The sequence below is a fragment of the Aulonocara stuartgranti genome (assembly GCF_965226115.1).
Source record: "Aulonocara stuartgranti genome assembly, chromosome: 12".
Lineage (NCBI taxonomy): Eukaryota > Metazoa > Chordata > Actinopteri > Cichliformes > Cichlidae > Aulonocara > Aulonocara stuartgranti.
The window spans coordinates 33,549,659-33,576,168 of NC_138948.1; the positions used below are offsets into that span (position 1 = coordinate 33,549,659).

The following is a 26,510-nucleotide window of genomic DNA, read 5'->3' on the forward strand; positions in this document are numbered from 1 at the left end:
GAATGTTTACTTGTTAGGTGGGCTCTTAAACTTGGCACGTAGGCTGAATGCTCCACATGAAGTAACAGTTCATAAAATCCTTTCAAATCAAGAGTGAGAAACAACAAGAGCTCTGCAGTAGTCCTTATCAAAGGAGCACAAACCAAAGACTTCCCATTTCATCATATTCCCTGAAAGCTTGCCATTCAGTGACAAAGGCCAGATTCATATTTCTTCCATAGTTCTGTAAATATTCAATTAGCAAGCTTCGCATAGCTGAGGCCGCCTGTTGTCTCAGTAATTGAGGTTCCTGCTCTCTTGTTGCCATTTTTAGCCGACCTCTGCTCTCGTCTTGCGTGAGGGGCCATCCAGCGCCTGAGTTGTTTGCTTCTCAAACATTTTGGTGCACTTGTCATCAGCTGGCTGTGGCCAAAACAGTTTTTTTCCTCTTCTTTTTGGCAAAAGCAACTTAAAACAAGCACAGCTATTTTGTAAATACGACATTCTGAAAGGCAGCGGAAGGATTGCAAAACGATAGGACTGTAATAATTTAGCTATGCTATGATTTCAAAAGATGCATTTTAAACATTACACTTCTCACATTTATTTGCTGTATTTGTGATCAGAATCATTGGGTTTTGTACCAAGTGTGCAGGCAGCTAGGCTACAGTTAGCTTGGCCTTTAACAGAGGATACAAACAGGTTGTGTGTGCGTTTTCTTAATATTCATTTGTGACTACGTTTATTTTATAGTCGCTTGCCTCCAATCTTTTCCTAGCTTTCTATAGTTCACTTCACACATTTAAGTCTCCATATTTCATCTTTGACCTAATTTCCTGCAGCTTTAGCAGTTTTATTTACTAGAGGTGGGCGGATTGATGCAAATATCGATAGTCTCTATATCATTAGTTGTGGTGGATTGATACTACTGCGACAGGATCGATACTTTGTTTCAATCCTCTGTGTAGTCCACGAAAAAATATGCCTCAAACATGCTCTTTGAACCGTTTTGTGTTGACTGTCACGTCTACTTTTTTAAAATAACTTATAATACCTTCAAAAAACAGAAATGTATCCAAAGAGCTTTACAGACAGACACATTTGCATTAAAGGTCTCCAAAAAAACAGTTTCAAAATACATGAAAAGCTGAAATGTGTTTGGAGCGGCCATTAAAATGTGCTCAGAATTTGCAAAGTTGTAACCCATGACACACTGATCTCCCCTACACAAGCTTCCTTTATAAGTAAAAAGTATCAGTACCAGCAAGACTGGCCCTGTGTTTACTTGGAATCAGATACCAAAAATGAGTAATATCGCACAGCACTATCATTTACCCAAACTGAGCACAAGTGCCTTTCATAGAACTTTATTGTGATCCACATGATTAACAAATCAGAAAGAACAGAAAGAGTTCAGCATTTCAGGTCTGAACTGCATCTTTTATTTAAATCTTCAGTGTGCATTGGTGCGTGAAAACAACATCACAGCCAGTCTTGCGATTGCAATCCCACAGACATTCACAGAAACCTCTGCAGCAGCAGAAAGAGATTTCTTTGCTTTTTTTTGTTTGTTTTTGCTTTTTATGAACAGGTTTTCCATCATTGCTATCTGCGGCCTGCGACCTGTCAGTGCGAGCAGTAGCTCGTCCGTTTTAATCATTAGCGGGGCCACAACTTATTTTCCCATGGTTCTTTGTTTGCTTGTGGTGCACGAACTGTGACCTGCAAGCTGATACTGCTGGCCCGGGTGATGTGCAAGTTTGGTGAAACTGCAGGGATCAGTGATTCAGGCACACGATTCATTCAGGATTTGTTTTTAATAATTATTCTTTATTCTTTCAGAAACTGTTAGCATTTCTCTTCCCAACAAAATTCACTTGTGCTGCAAATGCATTGTCATGGTTGCAAAAAACGTCTCTATGCTGACTTACAGTTATACATATATAGCTTTCTACTCTGTTATAAAAATCAATAAATTAGAACAATAAATAGTCTTTTATTTGACACAAGCAGCAGAGGTATCAAAAGGCCTTTAACAAAAGAAAATAATGATCTTCTTTGGGAATCCATCTATGGATGATGTGTAGCTGCTTCCCCACTCCACAGTAATGTTCCAACAAAGACATTTACCATCAAAGTGGGAAAAACAAAGGAGTTGGAGATATGTCCAGTTTGTGTGTCTGTGGGTGGGTGGGTGGAGGGGGGGTCCACACAGTGCTAGGTCAGCAAGACAAGCTAGTTAAGAATGTTTGTTGCCTAGGAATGTGGCCCACCCCTGCCTCACTCCCCCCAAAGCATCACCTCAAAAGCTTCTCACAGCGGCTTTAAGTTCTCCGAAGCTGAGTGGTGGCATACATGGTTCTCAACCAACAACACCTTGTTATCACTGAGGCTCGGGGGAGTGGAAAAGAGGCATGTGAAGTGGGAAATGGGGTTAGGATTGATAACCCTGACACTGGGACCTCAGCACAGTACCCACGTATCAGGAGGCCACAGGAGGCAGGCGGTGGGCCTGGAGAGTTCATGCCTTGTCAGGTTGCCTCGGGGAGTTCATTTCACTGCGCCGAGGCACATGAAGTGCTGATTAGTGTTTGCATCAAGTGGGGAGGCTAGAGATAAGTGGAGAGGAAGGCAGATGTCAGGGGAAAGGGGAGAGGGAGGGGGGCAGCGGGCCCACTAGTTCCCACCAGGCTGCAGGATGGGCTTGGTTCTTTGGGAAATCTTGAGACTTTCTAGTCTTACGTGTATGAGGACGTGCATCGTTATTGACAACAACGTCCATATTCATCTTTGCTGTATAAGATGAAATAATGTGTCTCGTGGTACAAGATATTATATTTGCTGCACATTTGAGAGTTCTTATAGTTTCATGCATAGTGACTGAACACATTCAGTCCTGCTGAGGAACCCTTATAGAGACTGTAGGAATCTGCATTCTCAGTTCATCTCCCTCTCTTTAGTTATTTTGTCCTTCCTCTTATCGTAAGACTTTCAGTAGACTTTCTAAGATAGTCCGGATTATCTGCAGCCACACTCGGCCACCACCATGCCTTCATACTTGTACTTGTAGGTGACCACCCCCGTGTCGTCCAGGTACAGCAGGGAGATGGGGTCCAGCTTGGTGGGCACACAGCACGCTCGTGCTGCCTTCTGAGGACTGTTGATGTTGACCAGTGTCTGGACGATGGCGTGCTTGGTGGGTGTGACGTGCTTTGTCAGTGGGTAGGAACAAATTCCACTGCACTCAAAGGCATCATAACCAGTGGGGGCAAGGATCCAACTGTCCCATCCAATGTCCTTGAACTCTACGTACAGAGACTGCTTCTTGCAGTGGTTTCCCTTGGCGTTGCGGCGAATGCGAGAAGCCGAGTCATAGATGAGATTGGAGCGCATTTGGATTAGGTCTTCCTCATCTGGCTCACTTTCTTCACTCCCCCAAGTCCCAAAGTCATTCTGCACGACCATGTTAGAGGTTTCGTGGTCGATCATCTCATTCAGTTCCCGCCTGTCATCGCGGTGATCGCTGCTCTGATCATCGGAAAAAACAATTAGCAGGGGTTTGTGTTTTTTCTCTGGGCTCGTGTCAATCTTCATGTCCCCTTGAGGCAGACTGCTGTCTTTGTTGGCTTCTGTCACGTCTTGAACATTACCATCATCGGCGATGCTGGCAATATGCACCTCCAACCTGTGTGTGGTTCCATCGTCAGATCCATGCCAGCGCTGCACAGCAGCAGTGAGGTCAAACGCCTCCCAGCCGTTATCGGTGCCGTAGACCTGGCGCGAAGCCAGTTCCACCAACTCTATCCGCTCCTCTCCTCCGCTGAATGCGTCTCCTCTGGCAGCGTTCGCATCCGTCACGTTATCGTCATGCGATACCAGCTCGTAGATAGTTACCCGGCGGTCGACACCAGCATAGAGGTGGCGATCGGTCTGGACTAGGGTGTAGAGGCGAAGCTCAGAAGCTGTGATGCGTTCATGATGTGGGACTGACACATTGAAGAGGAGAGGGTGGCGCCTCACTCCTCCCACACCAACAGCACTGGGAGAGGAATCTGGGCGAGGAGAAAAAAAAATGGTTCAGACATAAACTTGCTTATTCAAGACAGAGAAACTTTGAACTCCTGTTTGAATTTAATCCAAACCGTCATGTCAAAGTAGAAATAACATTTTGAAATAAAAGGCTTTTTAAACTAAGGAAGAGTTTCAGTGTCATGAACTAAATCAAATACTAAACTTTGTACATATCTGAAAGGAGACCAGTTTCACAAGTCTTACAGATCACAGTGATAAGAATAAGAAGTGATAAGAAAAATCATTACACGTATTAACTTTGCATTTAACCCTGTAAGGTCGTCATTAAGGACAAGTAGCCCTTATTCCTAACCCCGTGCTTTAGAGGAAAATTAAAGGATTTCTTGTTGTGGCTGTTTTGTTTTGGAAAAATGAAAATGTTTGGATGTGTGTCAGAACATTTAGGCAAAGCTTTACCATAATTTAAGGTTAGGATAATTCAGAGGGAAAAAAGTATCTCTTTTCTTCAATCTACATTATCAACAAGATACTGAGCAGTGACGTACCTTCGTTTTTGAAGCTGCGGATGATATTTGCCGTGGGCATGGCACTGTGGTCATTAGCAAAGCGGTTGTAGAGCTCCATCATGTATTCAGGTGGCTCCTGTCGTGTACTTCCAGGAGCTAAGGAAGGAGGACCCATGCCAGAGAGGTTGAAAGTACGCAGAAACTGTTCTTTTAGGCTCTCCAGCAGGTTTTGCACATCCTTGTTGCCGTCCTGCTCCAGCAACGATAAATCCACAACCCCTCCATGCCCGTCTCCGAGACCCGGAGCGGGACGCTGTCTCTGACGGGCACTGGAGATGGGGCTAGTCTCTCCACAGAGGGGCCCCTGAAGCAGCAGGATGGAGTATGTCAAGAACAAGGTCTTGGAGGTGCAAATGGTTCCCAGTTGAGAGACCCAAGTGCTCGCCATGGGAGAAATAATCTGCAGCAATTTAATTTATGCCCTCTAGGGTTGTCTTTGGATGAGTTCATGAAAAAAAAGAAAAGAAAAAAAAGATCTCTAATTCAGAGGTTAATTTAGGTAAAGATCAGTTTATCTGCAGGCTAAAAAGTTCTTTCAGCTGAAAAGTGTTGGTGGCCCTTGCACAGGCCAGTGTGAGCCTCTCTGCGTGTGTATTCCTGATGCTGTCTTCCAGACCTCACAGCATTTATTCTCACGCACACCTTTTGATGTCCTTTGCGACGCCGCTGTAGTTCCGGTGGCAGGGTGGCCGAGGCTCGTCTTTGTCCGTCCGACTCATCTCTGTTGTGTCCTCTGCTCTGTCAGTCTCCCTCTGTGCTCTGCTCTCTGTTGCCAGCTCTTTCTTTCTGTCCCTTATCTATGCTATGGTGGGCTCTGCATTGCTTCTGTGCGTATGGTCTTTTAGTTGGTGTGTGTGTGTATGTGTGTGTGCGTGCCTGCTTTCCCTTCAACTTTGTGAGATGCACATGACCGTGTTATCTCACAACTTCCTTAATGAGGATTTTGTAAACACTGTCCTGTAGCCTCTTCCTTGTGGAAGAGCTATTTTGTTTGGGTGGGTGCTCCAGAGTTGATATTCTGCACTTGTTTATTTGCTTTGTAAATGGTGGATTCTTGCGAGCTGCTGCCTAGGCTCCATTGACCATTTCTCTTTTTTTTTGGACAAAATACACCACAGGTCTGTTGATATCGTTTAGTGCACAGGATGCATCTATTAGGCAACGGTGGCACAAATGAAATTGAAATGCAATGAGGTGTGAGGCCTTAATGATAGAGCGTAAAAGATACTGAGTTCACTTTGGGTCTTGACAACATTTCAAGTAGCTCGTGAGAATGACAGAGCAGTACAAAAATCCTCATTCCCGTTCGTTCAGCCACTTCCACACTTGTGTAACGCTTGCTGAAAGTTACTTCCTCCTCTGAGAAGAGCAGCAGTATGTCTGAAAAGGGGTTAACTGAAATCAAGAATAGGTGAGGCACGCTCACGACATTTCATCTGGGGCACCAGCTTGCAAGGCATTCCTCTCAATTAGAATAACAGGAACAAGTCAAAGGTGATGGCAGTGGAAACTGGGTGACTAATGAAGCAGGCGTCCGAGGCCTCGTCCAATGTATTGGCACGTGCTACACGCTACAGTACGTGTGAAGCAAACAAACAGCTAAGCCGTGAGAGACTCTGATGACACTAGTTAGCAACGATTCACGCTGGCTTCCAATCAGATCCGAACAACTGCTCGGTTCGTCACCTGAACCCTCGTCTCACTACACAACTGTCCTTCATTCCTGAGCTTCTTTGTGTGACCCGCAGATACACTCCTGATTTTGGTGCGTCACAGATGGGAAGGAATGAGCCTTTCCTGCCTCTGCCACTCATCTGCCAGGCTGATGGTTGACAGACGTTCTTGTTATCTGCCTCTTTGTTAAACTGCTGCTGCAACAGGCCGTCACATCTTCCTGGTGGACTAAAGAAAGCTTGATAGTAAAAAATGTCTATTTGCACACAGAGTCAGGCCCCTCCATATGGTCTCCATTATCGGCCCAAGAGTGTAACAACTGAGGATTTAGGGAGCGCACAGTTGCTATTTTTGGACCAAACCTTATAGGAAGCAGATATTAAGTCCTGATATCCTGTTTCTGAATTTTAATGATTTCCATCTGTGTGTTCACTCCCCAGTGTTATCCTTTTACGACTATTGAAAATCAACACAATTTTCACCACAAAACCTCTGCTGTAAGACTTATTATTTTTACTGTTTTTAAAGTAGTACATAATCATTTTTGACTACATGGAGACATCGTTGACAAAACATTGACTAAGTCACCATCAGTGTTGGTCAAGTTACTTGAAAAAAGTAATCAGTAACTAATTACTGATTACTCCCCCCAAAAAGTAATCCCGTTACTTTACTGATTACTTATTTTCAAAAGTAATTAATTACTTAGTTACTTAGTTACTTTTTAAAAACACGATTTACAACCTGAAGAGGTGATAAAGTGATAGATCTTTCAGCCCAATTCTACTTTTTCTACATAATCCATCATACAAAATGTAATCAAATGGAAAAGTCTCTTTTTTTAACTTGTTTTATCAGTTTTAATCTTTTAACTTTATGCATCAAGCAAAACATTTTATTATATGCAACATTCTCTGACTTGAATAAATTAGTTTAACATTTAAACCTATTTTCTACACATTCCAGCACATAAAATAAAATATTTTTTGTGTTTTCACTCACTCTTTCAAACAGATGCAAGTAAAACACAGCAGAAAATAAATAAAGTCAAAGACTCAGCGGTCCTTTTGCTCTATTTTCACCTGTAAAGCAGGAGCAGGGTAGGCGGAGGGTTACCCTGGTGCAGGTGTGCTGCGGTCAGTTGAAGAATCCGCGCGAGTGTCTCTGTGAGTTTCCCATTACGTCGTAGCTACTCGGTGCTTGCTCGGAAGTTTAGGGGTTTTTTTCGCTGTAAAAAGAAGTTTTCTTCCCACGCACGATGGACGCTAATGTTTTTGTCACTTTTTATGGAATCAAACTCAAAGTAAGGTCAGTACTTCCACACTTTAAACGCTGCACGCTCATACTCTCTCCCGCACTCGATATATTATCCATTGTTGATCTGCACACAGCTGCTGTCACCAACGTCGCACTTGCTTACGTCACTGTCATGAGACATTCTCGCAAAAAAAATCACGGTTTTAGTAACGCAGTAACGCAGCGTTCCTACGGGAAAGTAACGGTAATCTAATTACTGATTTTGCAATAGTAATCCCTTACTTTACTCGTTACTTGAAAAAAGTAATCAGATTACAGTAACGCGTTACAAGTAACGCGTTACTGCCCATCTCTGGTCACCATTTTCAAACACATCCAGGAGGACCCAGAGTTGCCGAAGACCCATTGTCTTCGCCAACTCCTGAGGGAAAGGTCTGGATATTCACCTAACCTTTCCCCGCGCTTCTGTCATGATATTGTGGGGTTTTAGTGGATATTCCAGTACCTGTTATTAATAACTGGAAGGCTGGGGCTGTTTCCACCAGAATCTGCTGCTCTCAGGCAAACACAAATCCAAACTGGGACCAAAGAATAATTTCTGATATTTGTTCATAGACCCAGAATGGACCACAGCACAGAAGACAAATTCATTGCTGGGCCTAGTTTGACTGTGGTTATCTAGGTTCCTCCCACAGTCAAAACACAAGCGTGGGGATACGCTAAATTGACCGTGGGTGTGAATATGAGCAGAAATGGTTGTCTGTTTCGATTGTCTGGCCCTGCAATAGACTGATGACTGCTAGGATGGGCTTGAACAGTTTGCTTCTCTCATAGCTTGTATATTAAAGATGGATGTAGCCATCTTTTGTTTCATAACATCGTCCAGTCCTCTCTTGGCCCGAGTGATGTTATGATCGCCTACCTATTGGCTGCATCTGTTTGTACCATCCGGTGTGCCAGTTAAAGCAGCCACGCCCCCATTTTTAACCCCTTTTGACGGAGAGTTAGATGAAACCTAACCTCCTGTACTGTGCTGATGAAGGGCGGAGTTAGCTAAACAGACCTTAGAGGTTTTAATGGGAGTTACAGAGTCTCGGGATTGACACCTTTTTGAAGTTCACATAACTTTTTCAGCCATGTATCTGTCCCGATGTTCCTTAACTTTCCTCAAGAAAGATTTTTTTTCTGTTTTCTGTTATTAATTTGTTTGAACTGTGGGGGTAACACAACACATATTGGTACAAAAAAGCTTGAATGAGCTGTAAGATCATTTTGCGCATCGACAGACACATTTCAATTTGTGCAACTTTATTAATTTACCACTGAAATGAAACATGTTTGAATGACACACACTCTTTGTACTCTCTAACATTCATATTAGTTAAAGTCCCGTTATCCTCGGATCAAAGGGTTTGAGCAGAGTTGATGCCTGACCCTAGATTTCCATGCAAGTAATTCATGTAAATGTGTTCTGTATGACAGTTACACCAAATGAAGGCAATTCATACAGTGACGTGACTGTTGCAAACGGGAGGATCAAACATGTCCTTAAAATAAACACAAATATAATAGTCAATAATTTATCTATAGGACCAAACGGTGACTCCCAGTTCCCGTGTTAATGGATGAGGCTTCCCTTGTTAACAGGATCATAAACCCACATGTAAGTGAATCTCAGAATTACGTTTAAGTAGGAGCTTTCTCTCTCATGAGGAACTGCTGAATGTCTCTTTGCAGCTCGCCGTTGCGTCTCTGGGCCTCGTCTCTGCTGCGTTCTGCATTTTTTAGGCAGATCTCCAGAGCGGCCACACGGCGGCGTTCAGCCTCCAGGGCCGACTGGAGCTCTGCCACGGTGGCCTTCAGTTCCTTGTTCTCCTGCTGCAAACTGCAAGAGGCAATGACAGACATAAACAGGTTCACATGTGCAGTAAGAAAGGCAAAGGAAAAGCTAAGCTGTGCCAGGAAGAGTTTCTGCACCGGCAGTTTTCCCTCCAAATAACTCACGTCAGTTTTGTGTGAACACATGGACTTGTTTCCAGTATAAATAAACTCATTTTAAGTTTCCAGGAATCTAGTTCAATTTATGTTTATTATACTCCAGGGTCTGCTTTGCTCATATAAGATTCTCTCACATTGAATCCAGGCTCTAAGTGTTCTGCAACAGCACATCTACACTCTACAGTTTCGGGGTAGAAATTGAGCATTTCATTTCAGTATTTCTAAAACATTTTATTTTAGGAAAATTAGTGTTTAATGGCTGAAATGGTGGGTCAGGGTGTCCATGTGACTCTTTTGCTAATCTCACCTGTCTAGAAGTGGCTGCCCGGGGTCTTTCTTCAGCTCCGGCATGCTGTTGACCTGTGGAGGAGGACTGCTCACTGGCGTGGTGTCTACACTCTTCTTATTAGAGAGCATCCGGGGATACTGGAAGTCACTTTCAGGGGTTTGCGGCACAGAAGTGGAAGAAACTAAATTCTCACTCCCCCTCCGAGTGGTCAATCTGTCCTCTTCCTCTTTGTTACTCATTGTAGACCCCCCGAAAAATGATCCTGACGTTCGCAGGTCTAGGATTTTAAAAATGTCCTCTGACAGCGTGCCGCTCTTCTCGTCTGTGCTTTCCTGGATCCGACTCCACCTGTTGAGGGCTTCGGTCTTGGCTGCCATCCCGGTGAGCGGGCAGTTGAAGGTGGGGAGGGTTTGGGTGCGTTTGCGGGGGCTTCCGAGCCAGTCATCTACAGAAGGAGACAGAGGTTCCTGCAGCGAGGTTTTGGGGCTGTGGTCTCCCCTGAGTGGACCCGGACTGTCATTGTCCTCCTCCTCCGGAGACTCAGACAGACATGCGTCACCCATCTAACACAAACACAGAGAACACAGACTGATTACACATACAGAGATTTGCTATTTGCTGACAACATAGGCCTAAATTTCTTATTAAGCTATTATCATCCTCAAATGTATCCATGTAGCAAAAGTACTCTACCTCTCGGTCAATTTACCAATAAGAAGACCATTAGTAACCATTAGCATAATAACAGTCACAGTCTTACATGTCATACAAAGACATGTATGACACCAGAGTCGATCTGGACGTCTCCATCTGCATTATTTATTTATTTATTCATTAGAAGCCCCATTAGTTCCGCCTTAAAGCACAACTAATCCTAAGTTTTCTGCTCTTTGTTCTATATGATCTCAGTGACAGTGACAGCATCCCTAACATGATCCTCTCAAGCACACAGCTCAGGCTTTAACTCGTTTCCTGTTTAAACCTGTTGTTCACGAGGGGCAGCCAATCAAGAGAAAGCTGACTTAAATTAAGAGGAAAAGGAGCAAAGACAGAAGAAGAAAGTCCAGACAATGTAAGGCCTCACCAAAGTCATGCATGAGAGAGACGAGGATTATTCTGATCAGTTAATCATGCAAAGCTACCCTAGCAGTGTCCAACAATAACATATAGAGCAGAGAATGAAGAGAATAAGTCCCATCAAACCAAATACATACACATTAAACACATATGAACACATAAGATGTGGACAGTGGAATTCCACTGTTTCTTTGTTTCTTTGTTCTTTACATGAGAAGACTGGAAAACTAAAAAGAGAATGGCGAGCTAGCCCAGCTTTGTTTAAGGTACAAACATGTATGTCCTGTCACCTCAACAGCTCAACCATTACCGCATCACCACGATCCTTGTGTACTTATTTGACATAAAGCTTCTTTCAGCTGCTCCCTTATTCACAAGAGGCCACCACAGAGGACAGATCTGTGTGTTTGATTTGGCAGATTTTGAAGCCAGCTATTCTTCCTGATCCTCCCAGTCTCTCCTCCTGGTCCCAGGGTTTCTTCACAGTGTGGAGTAGCTGTGCCAAATAATCACTGTACTACATGAACAATCTCCTGGATCCACTCGTATGTTTATCATATCGATGTCACGTGTCAAGTATTTCCCAACATCAACCAGCCACCTGGTAATTGCCATTGTTCTGTAGCCACTTTTGTTAATAAACTAGCTCTGTTGTTTGTCACATATATAAATTCTTATGAAAAAGCTAGTTTAAATATTTTATAAATTCAAATTTCAGTAAAATAACGAGTCATTTTGACACACTAACAAGCTCATTGCAAAAGCCTAATGTGCGGCTAAAGGCTCGTACCTCTGCAGACTCCCAGCCCACAAAGCTTCGGGGAGCATTCTTCTGGCTCTCTGCCTTGTTTGAAGGAGAGGGGGGAAGCACATCTTTGGAAAGAGGAAACAGAGTCTCATGTCGTCTGATCATCACCGTCATCAGCTTCTGGATCTGAGGAGTCGCTGTGAAGAACAGAAATGTGAAAAGATTATGATCAAAAGCTCTTATCTTTTGGCTTTTATTCTCATTTTTGATACACTTTCTTCAGTCTTCAATATTTACTTGGATGGGTTTATGCAATTCAGACAGATCGTTACAGAGACATGAGATCACTGGCTGAAAAAAGGAGCCGAAAACAAGCAGAGGTAGAATCTACTTGGAAGTAGATGTGCTAAATATTACAAAAGTATCTAAATGGTACACCAAGACTGGTTTATCTGAGCAAACACACTGTTGTTGTCTCTTGTTGTTGCCTAATATATCTAACAGAAACACAGCTGAAACTGGGGTCTTTTAAGATGAACCAAAACAGGTACATCAGTGAGCTGTGTGTCCTCACCCTTCATCACAGTGATAGGATCTTCTATCTGAGGTTTCAGCAGGTTGATGCCCATCACAGTTGCCAAGTTCTCCACGTTCATCTTATTCACCTTAGAGTGTAGCTGTACCTCAAACAAGAACCTGAAAAACAACAGGACACGTAACCAGACACAGGATAGTATGTCTCAGACCGAGAGGCTGATCTCAAAACAACACTGGGGTGATGGACCAGAGGGTCTCTGTAGGATCTGGTAGATGTACGGGTGTCTTTCTTTTAAACATATTAAGTTATTTTCAAGTTTGGATGTAATGACGTCCTTCAGCATCTACTCACCGACAAACGTAGCTGAGAAGATTGTAGTTTACTCTGGGGAGCAGAGCAATTTCTTTGTTCAACCTCTCCCAGCCCTGAAAACACATGCAAGCAACCAGTTTAAAGGATACATACGCTCAAAACATCAGAGGATATCCACTTCTTGTCCACATGTACGCTCAGCTCTGTATTCATCTTGCAGTGTGTTTAAATTAAGTGCACCTCAGAGCTGGTGGAGTCCAGGAGGTTGGTACAGTCCAGGAAGTCTTGGTACTGACTCCAGGGGACCACAGGTTCAGGCAGCTCCCGCAGGTACAGCTTGAGTAGTGACGCCACCGTGTGGACATCTGTGTCGCTGTGGCAATTTAAACGATACTCATTACCCAGCGAGAATAAACCATAGGCATGCAGATTGGCTGACTGGTGTGGAAGCTCTTGAGTTTATCTGCACATCATGAAAGGCTTTGCACAATTATGCTTTCAATCACACTAAGATATGTGTAAATATTTTCTTGGATGGACAAATAATCTTGACATGGTGGTGTGTAGCATAAACAGGGTCTGGGTCTCTTGTACGGAGTTTGCTGTTGTAACTGTGACAAGAGTGCAGTTCAAGAGGGAAACTCGAGGCCTTGCCTTTGATTTTTGTTGCAAAGTATCTGTCGGTTGGCTCAAAACTCATGTTCCCTGACTCTACTCACATTAGATTACAGACAAACAAGCAAGTTAAGTTAAATGGATGTTTTCATCTACAGTTTTCTGTCGGAGGAGCTTGTGATGTTGAGTAATAAAGGCGTCCTCCCCTGTGCCTGCCAGAACAGGATGTGGTATCACCCTCAGCTCTGAGCAGACACAAATCTATCAACTTCTCACTACATCTCTCTCATCTCTCCTTGCTTTCTCAGAAGAAGAAGAAAAAAAAAAGAGCTGATGCTGTTGATTGATTGAGGTTAGGATATTCGTCTCCTTTTATGGAAGTGGCTCTTATCGAGACAGCTAAATTTGTTTGAAGCACATTTACTGCGTCTTAAAGTTTCTTTAAGATGTGATAATTAATTCGTGCCATAACAACTTTACACTCACTATTTCCTGTGAATTCTATATGAAATTCATGCTGCTGTCCTTTTCACGGGACTGCTGTGATGAGCTAAATGCACCCAATGATTCATTAGCTTATATAGTAGCAAAACGTGAAGTAATTTATCAATCTTTCACATCATTGTGAAGACATTTTGGCCACTCTTCTTTACTACATTGTTTAACTTCATTAAGGTTTGTGGGTATTCGTTTATGCACAGCTCTGTTAAGGTCCTGCCAAGCATTTCAGTAGTGTTGAGATCTGGTCTTTGCCACTTTGCTTCATTCTTTTCTGTTTTACCTGCTGCTCTAGAATACTTTGGTATACAGAGGAGACTATGGTTGACTCAATGACTGCAAGGTGCCCAGGACAAGTGGCAATAAAACAAGCCCAAGTCATCACCCCTCCACCAAACATGGCCAAACATCTCCACATTGTTGCAGAAGTGGTTGTTTCAGATGCAACTTTGCAAAGCTGGGCTGTGCTACCGAGGACTTTTTAGAGAGAAGAGGCTTTCTCCTGAGAACACTTTCAAGCAGCCATACTCGTTATGTTGTGTTCTCAACATATAATATGCTAACTGAGGCCTGTAGAGACCGAGATGTAGGTTCACCAGCTGACACTCAGGGCAGGACCCGCACCATTGGCGCACATCCGGCCAATACAATCGGGCCATTATTCGCTTTAGTCCTGGGAAGATTGTGGTATTGTGTTAACACACCTGAATGCTCGAAAGTTTCTGCATTTATAGATGTGCACACACTTGCTGATAATCAGTTAATCAAATCTCCCATTTTTAAGTAAGATCATTGAAAAAGCAGTTTCTCAACAGCTCAATTACTTCTTAAAACAGAATAACTGCTACGATGCCTTCCAGTCAGGTTTTAGACAGAACCACAGCACTGAAACCGCTCTGACAAAAGTGTTTAATGACATATGTCTGAACACAGACAGTGGAAAAATGTCAGTCCTAGTTTTACTGGATCTCAGTGCAGCATTTGATACAGTTGACCACAACATATTACTCAAACGACTGGAGAACTGGGCAGGTCTCTCAGGAACTGTACTAAACTGGTTCAAAACATACTTAGAAAACAGAAAATACTTTGTATCAATAGGTAACTTCACATCCGAGCAGACAAGTATCACATGTGGAGTTCCCCAAGGTTCCATCTTGGGACCCCCTCTGTTTAACATTTACATGCTCCCACTGGCACAGATTATAAAGAACAACAAAATAAACTACCACAGCTATGCAGATGACACACAAATATATATCACAATGTCACCAGGAGACCGAGGCCCTGTACAGGCTCTTGGTAAATGCATTGAGGAAATTAATGACTGGTTGTGCCACAATTTTCTCCAACTAAACAAAAACAAAACTGAAGTAATAGTCTTTGGCGCCAAAGAAAAACGATTACAGGTCACCAGAGAACTTCAATCTATACATCTAAAAACCACAAACCAGGTGAGAAATTTGGGTGTAGTGATGGATGCAGACCTAAACTTAGAAAAACACATTAAGACAATAACAAAGTCAGCTTACTATCACCTCAAGAATATTTCAAGGATAAAAGATCTGATGTCTCAACAGGACCTGGAAAAACTAGTCCATGCATTCATCTTTAGTAGGCTTGATTACTGTAACAGCATCTTTACAGGTCTACCTAAAAAATCAGTCAGACAACTACAGCTCATTCAGAACTCTGCTGCTCGAGTCCTCACTAAGACCAAAAAAGTGGACCACATCAGTCCAGCTCTGAGGTCTTTACACTGGCTGCCTGTCCGTCAGAGGATAGACTTTAAAGTTCTGATGCTGGCCTATAAAGCTCTGAATGGTTTAGGACCAAAATACATCAGTGACCTCCTGACCCAGTATGAACCTTCCAGATCCCTCAGGTCATCTGGATCCGGTCTTTTATCAGTTCCCAGAGTCAGAACCAGACACGGAGAAGCTGCATTCAGCTTTTATGCTCCTTATATCTGGAACAAACTCCCAGAAAGCCTCAGATCAGCTGAAACACTCAGTTTATTTAAATCCAGGTTGAAGACTCACCTGTTCTCAGCTGCATTTGAATAAAGCACCAAATCCACACTTTTAAGCTTAAATTTCAAAACTTACATTTAACTACTGATTTTATCTACTGTTCTGATTTTATCTGTTTTGATTTTATATACTGTTTTGTTTGTTTGTTTGTTTGTTTGTTTGTTTGTTTGTTTGTTTGTTTGTTTGTTTGTTTGTTTGTTTGTTTGTTTGTTTGTTAAGTGGGTTTAGAGCTCTGGGTAGCTCCCCAACTGGGTCTAGACTGGGTCTAGAGAGTATTTTAAATTCAGGGAATTTAAAATAGAAAGTAGCTCGTCCACAGAAGGACTGGTAGCTCCCCTTACGATAAGGGTTCAGATCGCGCGAACAGGTGTGAAATATGTGTGTTTAGTTAGTTTGTTTGTTTGCTTGTTTTAATCAATTGTAAATCATGCTTTTTATTTGTTTTTGTTTCTAATGTCTCTGTAAAGCACTTTGAATCACCTTGTTGTTGAATTGTGCTATACAAATAAATTTGCCTTGCCTTGCCTTGCCTAATCAAGTTAATTTGATTAGCAGCACCTGGCTGCCACTCATCCTACCCCATAATTCCTATGGAAGCTCGAAGATGTGCTCAGTTTTCCAGGGTCAGATGCAATGATAATCTCATATCTCCCATGTCTTAAATGACTATAGAGAGAATAGTGAGGTCATTACCTGGGGAAGGAGGGCCTCTCTCCTGCATCAAAGGCATCTCTGAACTGTTTGACAGCATTATCCTGACCAGGGAGGCGGAAGATCCCCTCTTCGTCCAGCCCATGTTCTTTGATGAACTCCACGCACTTCTGCACCAGGATTGGGACCATTTGAGGTCCGAAGCGCTGCTCATATGTCACAGTGTCCATGAGACTCTTTCCAAACACTGCAGACATACGGAGAGCAAAGATATTTGGCATAGTTAGATAAATGATTTATAAAACAGCTATTGTCCCTTTTCATGTTAGTGAACAGGTGATCGTAGGGCAATGCTTAATGCTTAATCACTCGATTTGGTTGAATAAAAACATTTATATCGAGAGAACAATTCTCATTTCTTTACATTTCTTAAAAAAACATTTATTTTTGACATCAGTTTTCTTTAAATTTGCACACAGCAGGAAATAATCTGTTTCAAACACATTACTAGAAATACTCCATAGTTTCGAGTACAGGAGTTTCCAGCTCACAAGCGTGAATGCACTCAAATATGAGCTGCTCAGTTTTCACACTAACATGATATGACTTGACACATCACACAGACTTTATACTGGGAAGGTTAAAGACCAGCAGAAAAACCCAATATTACTGCATTTTAAATTACACCACTATAATCTTTTGGCTCTAAAAATCTGGATTGAGCTGCAACAATATTTTTGCCTACTAATGAAGCTGTTAAGTAAAATTAGCCTGTGAATATCACTCACAGATATAAATGTGTAGACCTTTATTAATAACATGACTACTCTACAGTAGGATATTTATGGATATTTGGTATTTGAACTGTCATTGAAATAATATCACACTTTGTTGTGGTGAAATTATAGAACTAAGATAACTAAAACTGCCTCCTGACCTACTGTTGTATAGTGGAGGACAGAAAAAACCTGCAGCGGGTGGTGAGAGAAGCAGAAGCACACTAAGCCCCCATCACGAACATCTACACTGGCAGACTCCAGCAGAAAGCCTGCAGTAGTCAATGATTCCTCTCAGCCTGGTCATTCCTTTTCTTTTACCCACACCCTTCTAGAAAGTGATACAGCTTCTACAGCTGCAACTAAACCTTCTACAAGCGTCAAATGTGTCTTCTCTGAAGAACATATGATCTGTCCCCACTTTGAACTTTACTACAGCAGGTCTCTATACACTCATCTGACCCCATTTGACACTACATTGCATATACTATATATATCTTTTAATCATAAAGATGATCTTATCTTATAATTGCTTAATTTTTACAATTATCTTTCACCATAAAATATAGGAACTGTGAAATCAAGGTAAACAATTGTCTATTAGCATGCATCAGCCTCCTTCAGAGTGGCTATGAAGCTATGCATGGCCCTTTGAACCCGAAATTGTGCAAGTGAATCAAATTAAAAATGGCCTAGTTTGTCAAATGAAACCGAGAAATTGTGTAACTCTGAGTGGATGTCCTCGATTTAGCAACTGTCATGCTGGCTGTTCTCTTTCTTTTAGCCCCACATGGATACTTGTCAGAAAACGCAGTGCACTTGCTCTGAAAATGACTTTCATTATTACTATTTGTTACTGCAGATGAAGTGTAATAGTAAGTCAAACGCAAGCAAAACTGCCCCAGCAATACTGACTTCTCTGTTATCCTCGGTGAGTGGATTTGGCATCCATAGCTTGGGGAACTAAAGATTGACCATTGCTGTGTTATTTTAGTCTGACAAAGCTTTTTTCAGTTTGTGAGCTTCATATTTCATGAACACAAGAATGCAGAGAACCATTGGCAACAAACATAATGCTTTAAAATGTTTCCCATTTTCAAGGTTTCTGTCAAAACTGCAAGGATTTACTGACTGACATGAGAAAACAGCTAGTTTGATTCTGTCTGATGCTAGGCTCTAGCCTCGGCTAATCTACCTTCAAACACTACTAATACAAGACCTTAAAATAAATATCACGTTGTTATAGCAAATGTTTTTTCAGCTATTAATTAATAAGTGACTTTTATGTATATATATGCTTGTTTATATTGTGCTATTCTTAGTTAGTGTACTGTCTGTCTTTGTTAATGTTTGTTTATAATGCAGCACTGTAATGGAAAATAATTTCCAATAAAGTATTCTGATTCTGATTCAAATATTTTGAAATATTGTGTTTTTATGGGTAGGTAATATGTTTTGACTACTAGCTAGATTGATGACTTCCTCTTTTACACGAAGCTTAGCAAAGCCTTGCTGACATGGATGTTTTTTTCGTTTTTTTGTTCGATTAAGTGTTTTACTTTTGGACGGTGCCAGGCTAGCTGTTTTCCTCTGTTTCCATTCCTTTTGATTAGCTAAGCTAAACAGCAGCTGACTGTAGCATCACGTTGTCAAAGGTCAAATATGAGAGCACCGTTAGTCCACTTATCTCAGCTGAATTTGCCGACAACGTCCAAGTTTTAAATTTCATTAGTCAAACAGGATTGTTTCAGTTTAATAATCTTTGACAGATTTTACTGAACCTCCACTTGTTGGCGCTCCGATGACTCTGCGCAAGGTGCGCACCCACTCCTCCATGTCACTCTGGGAGTTTGCCATCAACACATGGGGACATCGCTCTCTGTCTCCAGTTGAGCCTGTCAAACAAACAGGAAACAAGAAATATAACAGGAAATATAAAAAGGTTTCTGCTGTCCAATGACAATGAAGGGATTCCCCTAAAAAAAAAAAATCCTCTTTAGGTCTTGGAGTAAAAATATCATGTAAGGTCTCAATTGTGAGTGTTGAGTGTGTTACTTACGTGGTATGATCTCAAAGAGGTACTTTCCAGGGTCATCTGAATTCGGGGGGAGTTCGTTAACTTTACTGAAGCGCAGCTGGATGACTCCCTGCAGGCCAGATCACATAAGCACAAACACACTCAGAATTGTAAAGTCCTTCATTGCCAAGAACCAACCAGCACAATTCACACACATACTTACATTTACCCTTTAACAAGCAGTTGGTATTCATGCTGTGTGTGCAGTGGGAAGGCCTAAACAGGTGCTTTTGTTGCTTATTATTACTATTTAAATGCTTACAAGCTGATGTAATTTAAGATGCATTAATGTTCACTGTTTATGAAAGAGAACTAACAGCCCTAGCCTCTGTTTTCACTTCCTCTATCTACCATTACCCTCAACCCCCCTAAGTATTAAAACTAAAACATTATTAAAACAGAAGGCTTTTGGAAGGCTTTTGGAGTAAATCCTCAATTTTGTGCTTTTGCAGGAGACAAATCACTTACAACAGAAGAGGTTAGGAGCAGCTACAGCTGGCAACATGCAGTCCTAATTACATTTTATATCTAAGGAAATAAAACGCTGCTTTGTTTCTTCTTGTTTCACACCTTGATATGGTTGATAACTTTGACCACTTTTTGCTACACCAGTTTCGCTGCAAACAAAACTACGTTTTCAGAGCTCAGACAATAATAACAATTTGCTTGCCTTCATTTTATAATGAATACCAACATGTAGTTACGGTTAAGTTACAAAGTGCTCATTAAGTCGACTCAACTACCTTATTAAGAAGTTCAATTCCAGTAGGATTTTAAGCAGTATAGTAGTTTTCAATTGCTATAGACGGTGATGAGTAATTTAATCATGCACCTTTGCAAAATACCATAATGTAACTATTGAAATGAGAATGCAAATGAGTCTTTTCAATTGCATGACAAGCAGTGATAGACGTAGATAAGCATCAGAATAATGGGTTGAGGTTTGGAGTGCAGGTCTTTATTTTATCACTGAGCAGAGCGTGACTGTGCACACTTCTTTCTGCTAACATAGCAGCTATCGATCCATCCATCAGACACGGCATACTTAGTGTCAGCTTTGCGATTCTGACTTGAAGGCAGATAAAACAGAACCTGAGCATCTGAGCTGCGAGTGGAACTGATGCCTGGTATTTCAGCTAACATCCAAATCTGGAACTTCCCTGACACACCCACACAGGACACTACAACATCAGTGGACATCAGTGGAAAGTGCTGACTGTGGCAGACAAGCAGACGTTGGTTGGCTGCTGGCTTTTAGCCAATGATTCCATTGGTAATAGCGTGATGTGCACGCTAACGCTGAAACATTAGAAATAAACGGAGCAACATTTTACGTTTAGGCACTGATATATATATAAATATAAATAACCTCTTTATGCAACTCAAAGGAAGGAAGACATTTTAAAGGAATTTTTAAGATACTTTTTCTCGCATCTTTTTTATTTCTTTGAGCGTTTGCGATTACAGTACAGGTTAAGCCGGCTATTACAATATAAAACATGTAATTATTTATGGCATCATCTTTCTGAAGGTTTGCTTTTTGGCCCAGACAGAGCTACAGCATACCAACAAAACTTAGCTTTTTCAGAGATGAACGTTACAGATGTATACATGCAAAACGTGGCTTTAAATCAAACATAAATGTGCAATATTAAAATTCTTTCAATGGCAGAAGGTCTTTCATGTGAGGCTTCCTGCATCAGTTGTTTTCTCTACAGGAAATGTGTAAGGTTAGCCACACAGCTAGCAGTAAGTTTGTGGTCTTAATTAGACTTGATAAAAGACACATTTCTTATTAACGGATGAATTCTTCTACTAACGTGTGCATTTAATTATGAATAAATGCATTTATTGCAAAAATAGTTTATGTGACAGGAATGATGATTCGGTTTTATCTGTGCTTATCTCCACGCTTAACCACTGCATAAAAGAAGCGTAGCTTCAATAAGAAACTGGGACATGGAAATAACTTTGATGTCTTGTCATCATAAGAACTTCTTTTAAATATATAAATATATATAACATGTGAATGACTTGTTTTGGAAGTGATTTTATTCTAACAAAGGCCAAAGTGGATATAGAAATGAATAATTTTGAAAATCTGGATTAATCTGGTAAGGTCAGCCTTACCTGGACAGTAGTCTCCTTATCATCTTTGTGGTAAGTCAAAGTGCTTCCTCTCAGAACAAAGTAGCGCTGCTGCCAGTTCTTCACTAAAGACCTCTGTTGCTTCTTCAGCCAGCCGGCCTTCAGCGGCCTCTCCATGGACCTGTAGGAGCGCGGCGAGCCCTGGCCTGGGCCTCCCTCTCCAGGTATCACACTCTTGGACCGCGCTGCCAAACACCACAAGGAGGCAGCTTGTAAAAACGTCAAGAACAACAGCGCCCAGCGTGCTGTGTCACAGCCAGAGCGATGAAATATTACCAAAACACCAGCGGTACTCAACTTCAGCAGAGCACTTCCTCTTTTTTGATATGAATATGCATCAGCCTATCAGGGCTGAGACAGCAGCTCGCTGTATACTATTTTTGTTCCTCAGCTATTGAGTTTCAAGCTGACAGGAAACTGCTGGTCTAAGCTGACCAGTTTCCTGTGGAAGGTGCATGAATGCAGCTGTGATTGTACTAACATAAATAGCAGTAGACTGACCACCAAACAATATGATGGAAAGGTTAGTGGTTAAGTTATGGACAGATAATGTCACATCACCTGTGACACTAGAGAGCACGAGGAGTGATGAAAGAACAAAGGTGACGTGTAGGCGGCCTAGTGAGCACAGACTAAACCACAGACGGTTTGAGTCCCAGACAGCGAGGTAGGACCAGAGATAGCTGGACTGAGACTGAGCCCATTTTCTCAGTGTTTCTTTAATTCTCTGTGTCTTGTTAGGCAAGATGACAGAGTAAAAAGAGAAGGAGAAGGGCCACAGTGGGGTAAACAGGAAGTAGCCACATCATTGCCGGAGGCCTGGTACACTTTGAAGGTCTCCACCTACAAGCTTTAGAGTCCTTTGGTCTCATTTTAATAGCACCACCCTGATTAGTGGAAAGTTAAAGTTGAGGAAATGTGAGCCCACACACATCGACTGATGTCACACCCCACCCTCAGCTGACAAACATAAAGTTCCTTTAATGTCACTTCATATCGTGACTAGCCAGATTTCCACAGCACCTCAGAGATGTGTCCAATAACCACTATTTAGAAGATTTTGCGATAAATCCAACACTTTCAAGTCAAGATGGACTCGGGGAAGTATGATGCTCAGTTTTACACAGACTGTGAAGAGTTTCATATCAAACTGATAATTGTAATTTTACCAATTTACATATTTCTGCTCAAGTGTATAAATGTGACTACCATCAATAAATGTAGTTGCCTAGCCTCGTTTTATGACGGCTTGTGATCAGACCGGATAAAAGTAGGACCAAACAAATACTTACAATAAATATTTTACTTTAAAAGCCTGATTCTTTTCAAAGAATACTTTATATGTTGTTGCCATAAGCTAGCTGAGGAAACTGATCTCATTCTTATAGTTTTGTGCTAAATAGAAGTAAGACACCACCAAGCATGAAACCAGAAGATGGGACAAAAGCTAGCCTGTCCCAGATCATTTTTTTTTAACTGGCTTTGTTTGCTTGTTTTTTTGTTAAACTGGAAATTGTTGTAAATGCCGATATATTACAGTGTAGCAGTGACATTTATAGTTTAACTCTCTGTAGAGCCAGGTTAACCTTTTTCCCTAATCTTTATCCTGGCAAAGCATTAGCAAACAAAGCTTGCTAATGCTAATAAGCTAACTGGCTCTCAATTAAACTTCATACTCAACAGAGAGACATGAAACCCTTCAAACTTGCTAATTATAATGTTGTACAATTACAGAACCACCTTTAAAAAGATCACTGTTGTGTTATATAATGAGGATTATGGAGCTAGTGAAAGTATTTATGTTTAAGAGAACTTGACTGGCTATTTTCTGCAAAGTTCCTCTAAAGTCAGGGTTTGATCACAAGCTACGAGATATTTCATTCCCTGGTACAATTTATTTATTATTAGTGAATTATTTTTAAAAAATCATTTACAGTGCTGTACAGAAGTCTTAAGTCATCCCATTTCTTCATCTCATTTCTTTATATTCTATTTTCAAGGAGCTGAATTTCCTTGTAATTTGGTCTTGAGCAATAACTCTCTGACGTTAGAGTCCAGTCCGTGAACCTATTTTTTAATCCACTTAACACTGACCTATAAGTAATTCCAGCATAAAAAAGGAACTTAATTCCAGGGATGAACCACAGTTGTGTGTAGATATAACAGAACCAATTTTAAATGTTGCTTTAGGCACTTCTCTGCAGGCCTGCCACAGAAACACAGGATTTGTTCCCATTTTTTATTGAATATATGCCAAATGCCAAAGATAACTCACCCTGACAGGCACAAAACAGTATATTTCACCAACAAAGTGATTCCCTAAGTCCTTTTAGCTACAAACATGACGCTATCAGTCATGGATTGGTCTCCCCGTGCCCGGATGGCCACATTATTGAATCAGTGTGGAATTATCTTGACCTTGGAATTATGTAGGGAGCAGAACAAAAAGCAGCCAACATTAAATGTCCTTAAAGAAGACTAGAGAATTCCTGAAGACAGCTTAAAAAAAATTAGAAAGCTGCCTAAGACAGTTCAAGCTATGTTGATGCCTATTGTGAAAGTCATGCCAAACTGTATACATCTATGTAATGTTTGCACATTTTTCAGCAGAACTGCACTTTTACTTGCAAAATTCAAAGAAATAAGGGGTGGCTAAAGACTTTTGGTAAAGTACTATATGTCTCTGAGGATATGTCTGTGAAGGTTCTCAGTCACCCAGGTCATCGTAGTCTAAGGAGCTTGGAAAGAAAAGTGTCTGGACTTCTTTAAGTTGCTTGAAGACGTTTCACCTCTCAACTTAAAGAAGTCCAGACACTTTTCTTTCCAAGCTCCTTAAACCATACACAGAGAAGTTATGCAATGCAGTTTTAGCTTGCTGGTGCCCAATTTAAATGTCTGTACTTTAGGACTTTCAGAGGCTCTGCAGGTTCTTCCTTTGTAACACAAGTTAAACACCTTCAGTCTGAAGCTTCATATTTAATAGAGAGGCGTTCAATGTTCTCATTTAATCCTGTAAAATAAGAACATCTTCAAAAATGTCAACATATGACATTTGTTAAAGGATTGGTAAGTACTTGGGTCAAATGCCTTATTCCTCATCATTAACATTGACTCTGAAGGTGTGTGTTCGACCTTTACAATACTTTATGAAAGGACAGATGCAGTATGACTGTGCAGACATTTGCACATCATACAAGCCTGCACTTACATATACAGTATGTAGGCAAAGTTACACAGCCACAGGAACTTAGCTCTTGCATCAGTTTCCTGTTGAAAGGCTGCATCACTTTAGTCCCAGAGCAAAAAGAAAAAGAAGCATCCACTACCTAACACAAGATATCTCAGGGTAGCATGAGGAGAATCATGAAGGGTCACCAGAGTTGAGGAAGTTCTACTTCCATACTGGCGCAAGTCTGGGATATTAATATCCATGTGAGGCAGATAAAATAGATGCCGCTCAGGCAGCTACTTCCTTCCACAGTACTGAACAACGCTGACACCAATGGCAGAAAAAAAAAAAAAAGATTAGAGTTAAAAAAAATTATGGTTACGACTGTACTGTAGAAACTCATCTAGTCACTGCTAGTGTCTGTGCTAACCTGTCGTGCCTTGAAAACCTGAGAGGAAACACCATTAAGTACTGCACTGATTCCACCCTGTGCAAACACCGCTGAGCACAGTATCAGTGGGTCTAGCACGCTGTACACTTTAAAAATATATCCTTGCATTAGCGTTGTTTGGTCAGCCGCTGGGGGCTACTCTGAGGCCCTCAAGAGAGGTGATGCAAAGTCTTAAAGCTTTTTGTGTAAATTGAAACCGTGAATTCTATGGTCTACGACGAGGGGTGTGTAAAACAAAAAAAAGTGGGGTGTTAAGCAACTGTGGTCAACTTCGCCATTGTGCTTAAAAACCCACACAACCCCCTTGTTATGCCTTTGCTATCGGCTTGTTTTCTAGTATGAACCACCTTTGACTTCTTTGGTTATACCACATGTAATTATAGGCAAAGAAATCAAAGGGCCACTTTTTCTTCTACGAGGTACAAATCTTTGTTGTACAAGGTACAGATCTTGCGGTGTAAATGTGAATGTGATCCCTGATTTCTTGGAATGTCAGTTGGTCAGTTTAAAGTTTACACGTCATTAGATAAGAACAAAACTGTTTCGTTTCTAAAATTTGAAATGTAAAATCCTTGCATCTGCTCTGGCTGTCAGTGAACGCAGCACGGCCACTGGCTTACCTATGCGAGCTGTCTCTGCCTTGAGGGTGCTGAAGTCCCAGTTGCGAGGTAGTTTCAGAGACATTGTCCTTCATTCATGCCACGGGTCAGTGTTTTAGTTCGCACATGCACCTCGCCGGAGCACACACACACAGACAGACAGACAAACACACGCATACACACACTCAAACACACACACACACACACACAGAGAGAGAAAGAGGAGATCTCGCAGATCAAACTTCCTTCTTCCTGTGTGTTAATCTTCTCTTTTTTTTTTCTCAGCTGTTCACAACGAGTCCCCTCGGGTTGCCTTTACTTCCGTGTTCTGGTAGCTTACAGCAGAAATGGCTTCCAGGTTGTTTCACTAAAAAGGTGCAAAAAGTTCCAGGGCTTCATGTAGTGGGGAACTCTTCAAGTGGCTAATGCTGGATGGTGTCACAAGAAGAAGAGGGGAGAAAAAAAAAAGCCACCGGCGTCTTCTTAAAGGAAATGGTTTGTACCTCTTGGTGTCACTCCCTTAGTGAGCATGTTGCTTCACAGCTCAGCCCTCACTGAAGCAAAAGTCAGTATTTACAGAGGTGTTGTAAATGCTGATTTTTACATCTAAGGTGAAAGGTTAGGCATCTCACAGTGGCCCACAAAATACTCCCGACTGCACTGATGCTCACTTGTTTAATGATGGAGTAACTATTACACAGCTGGGTGTAAGGAAGTCAACTAAATGCAACTAAATGGGGAAGAAGCCCAAGAAGGAAGAAACCAGTCACGCAGTAACCACTTTTTTTTTTTTTTTTTTAAATACCTTTTAATTTTCTCTGAAACAAGACAAAGCACATTTCCGCATCAAAAAGAGTACAGCTTTTCTCTAGACAATGTACAACGCAACACAAACCATTGCACATTTGAATAATTATATAGTGAAATCATATAGCTGTATAATAACTTCAAACCACAAAATATAACACAAGGCAGGAGGGGAGTCTACACAGCATGTGGGACAGACACATCTCTCCCATACAT

General features: G+C 41.5%; 2 protein-coding genes across 2 annotated transcripts; both read right to left on the reverse strand.

Annotated features, from left to right (window-relative positions):
- Positions 1-758: 758 nt before the first annotated feature.
- LOC309719201 (bone morphogenetic protein 10-like) lies at positions 759-5,498 on the reverse strand. Its single transcript, XM_082555150.1, has 2 exons — positions 4,557-5,498; positions 759-4,031 (listed from the first exon to the last, which is right to left on the reverse strand). The coding sequence occupies exons 1-2, from the start codon at positions 4,963-4,965 to the stop codon at positions 2,998-3,000; spliced, it is 1,443 nt and encodes a 480-aa protein (XP_082411276.1). The 5' UTR covers positions 4,966-5,498; the 3' UTR covers positions 759-2,997.
- Positions 5,499-8,799: 3,301 nt separating this feature from the next.
- On the reverse strand, positions 8,800-26,175 carry arhgap25 (Rho GTPase activating protein 25). Its single transcript, XM_082554058.1, has 11 exons — positions 25,509-26,175; positions 21,251-21,453; positions 19,103-19,190; positions 18,825-18,938; positions 16,310-16,514; positions 12,711-12,843; positions 12,510-12,583; positions 12,195-12,316; positions 11,663-11,817; positions 9,814-10,358; positions 8,800-9,393 (listed from the first exon to the last, which is right to left on the reverse strand). Exons 1-11 carry the CDS (start codon positions 25,570-25,572, stop codon positions 9,195-9,197), a joined length of 1,902 nt encoding a protein of 633 aa, XP_082410184.1. The 5' UTR covers positions 25,573-26,175; the 3' UTR covers positions 8,800-9,194.
- Positions 26,176-26,510: the final 335 nt, after the last annotated feature.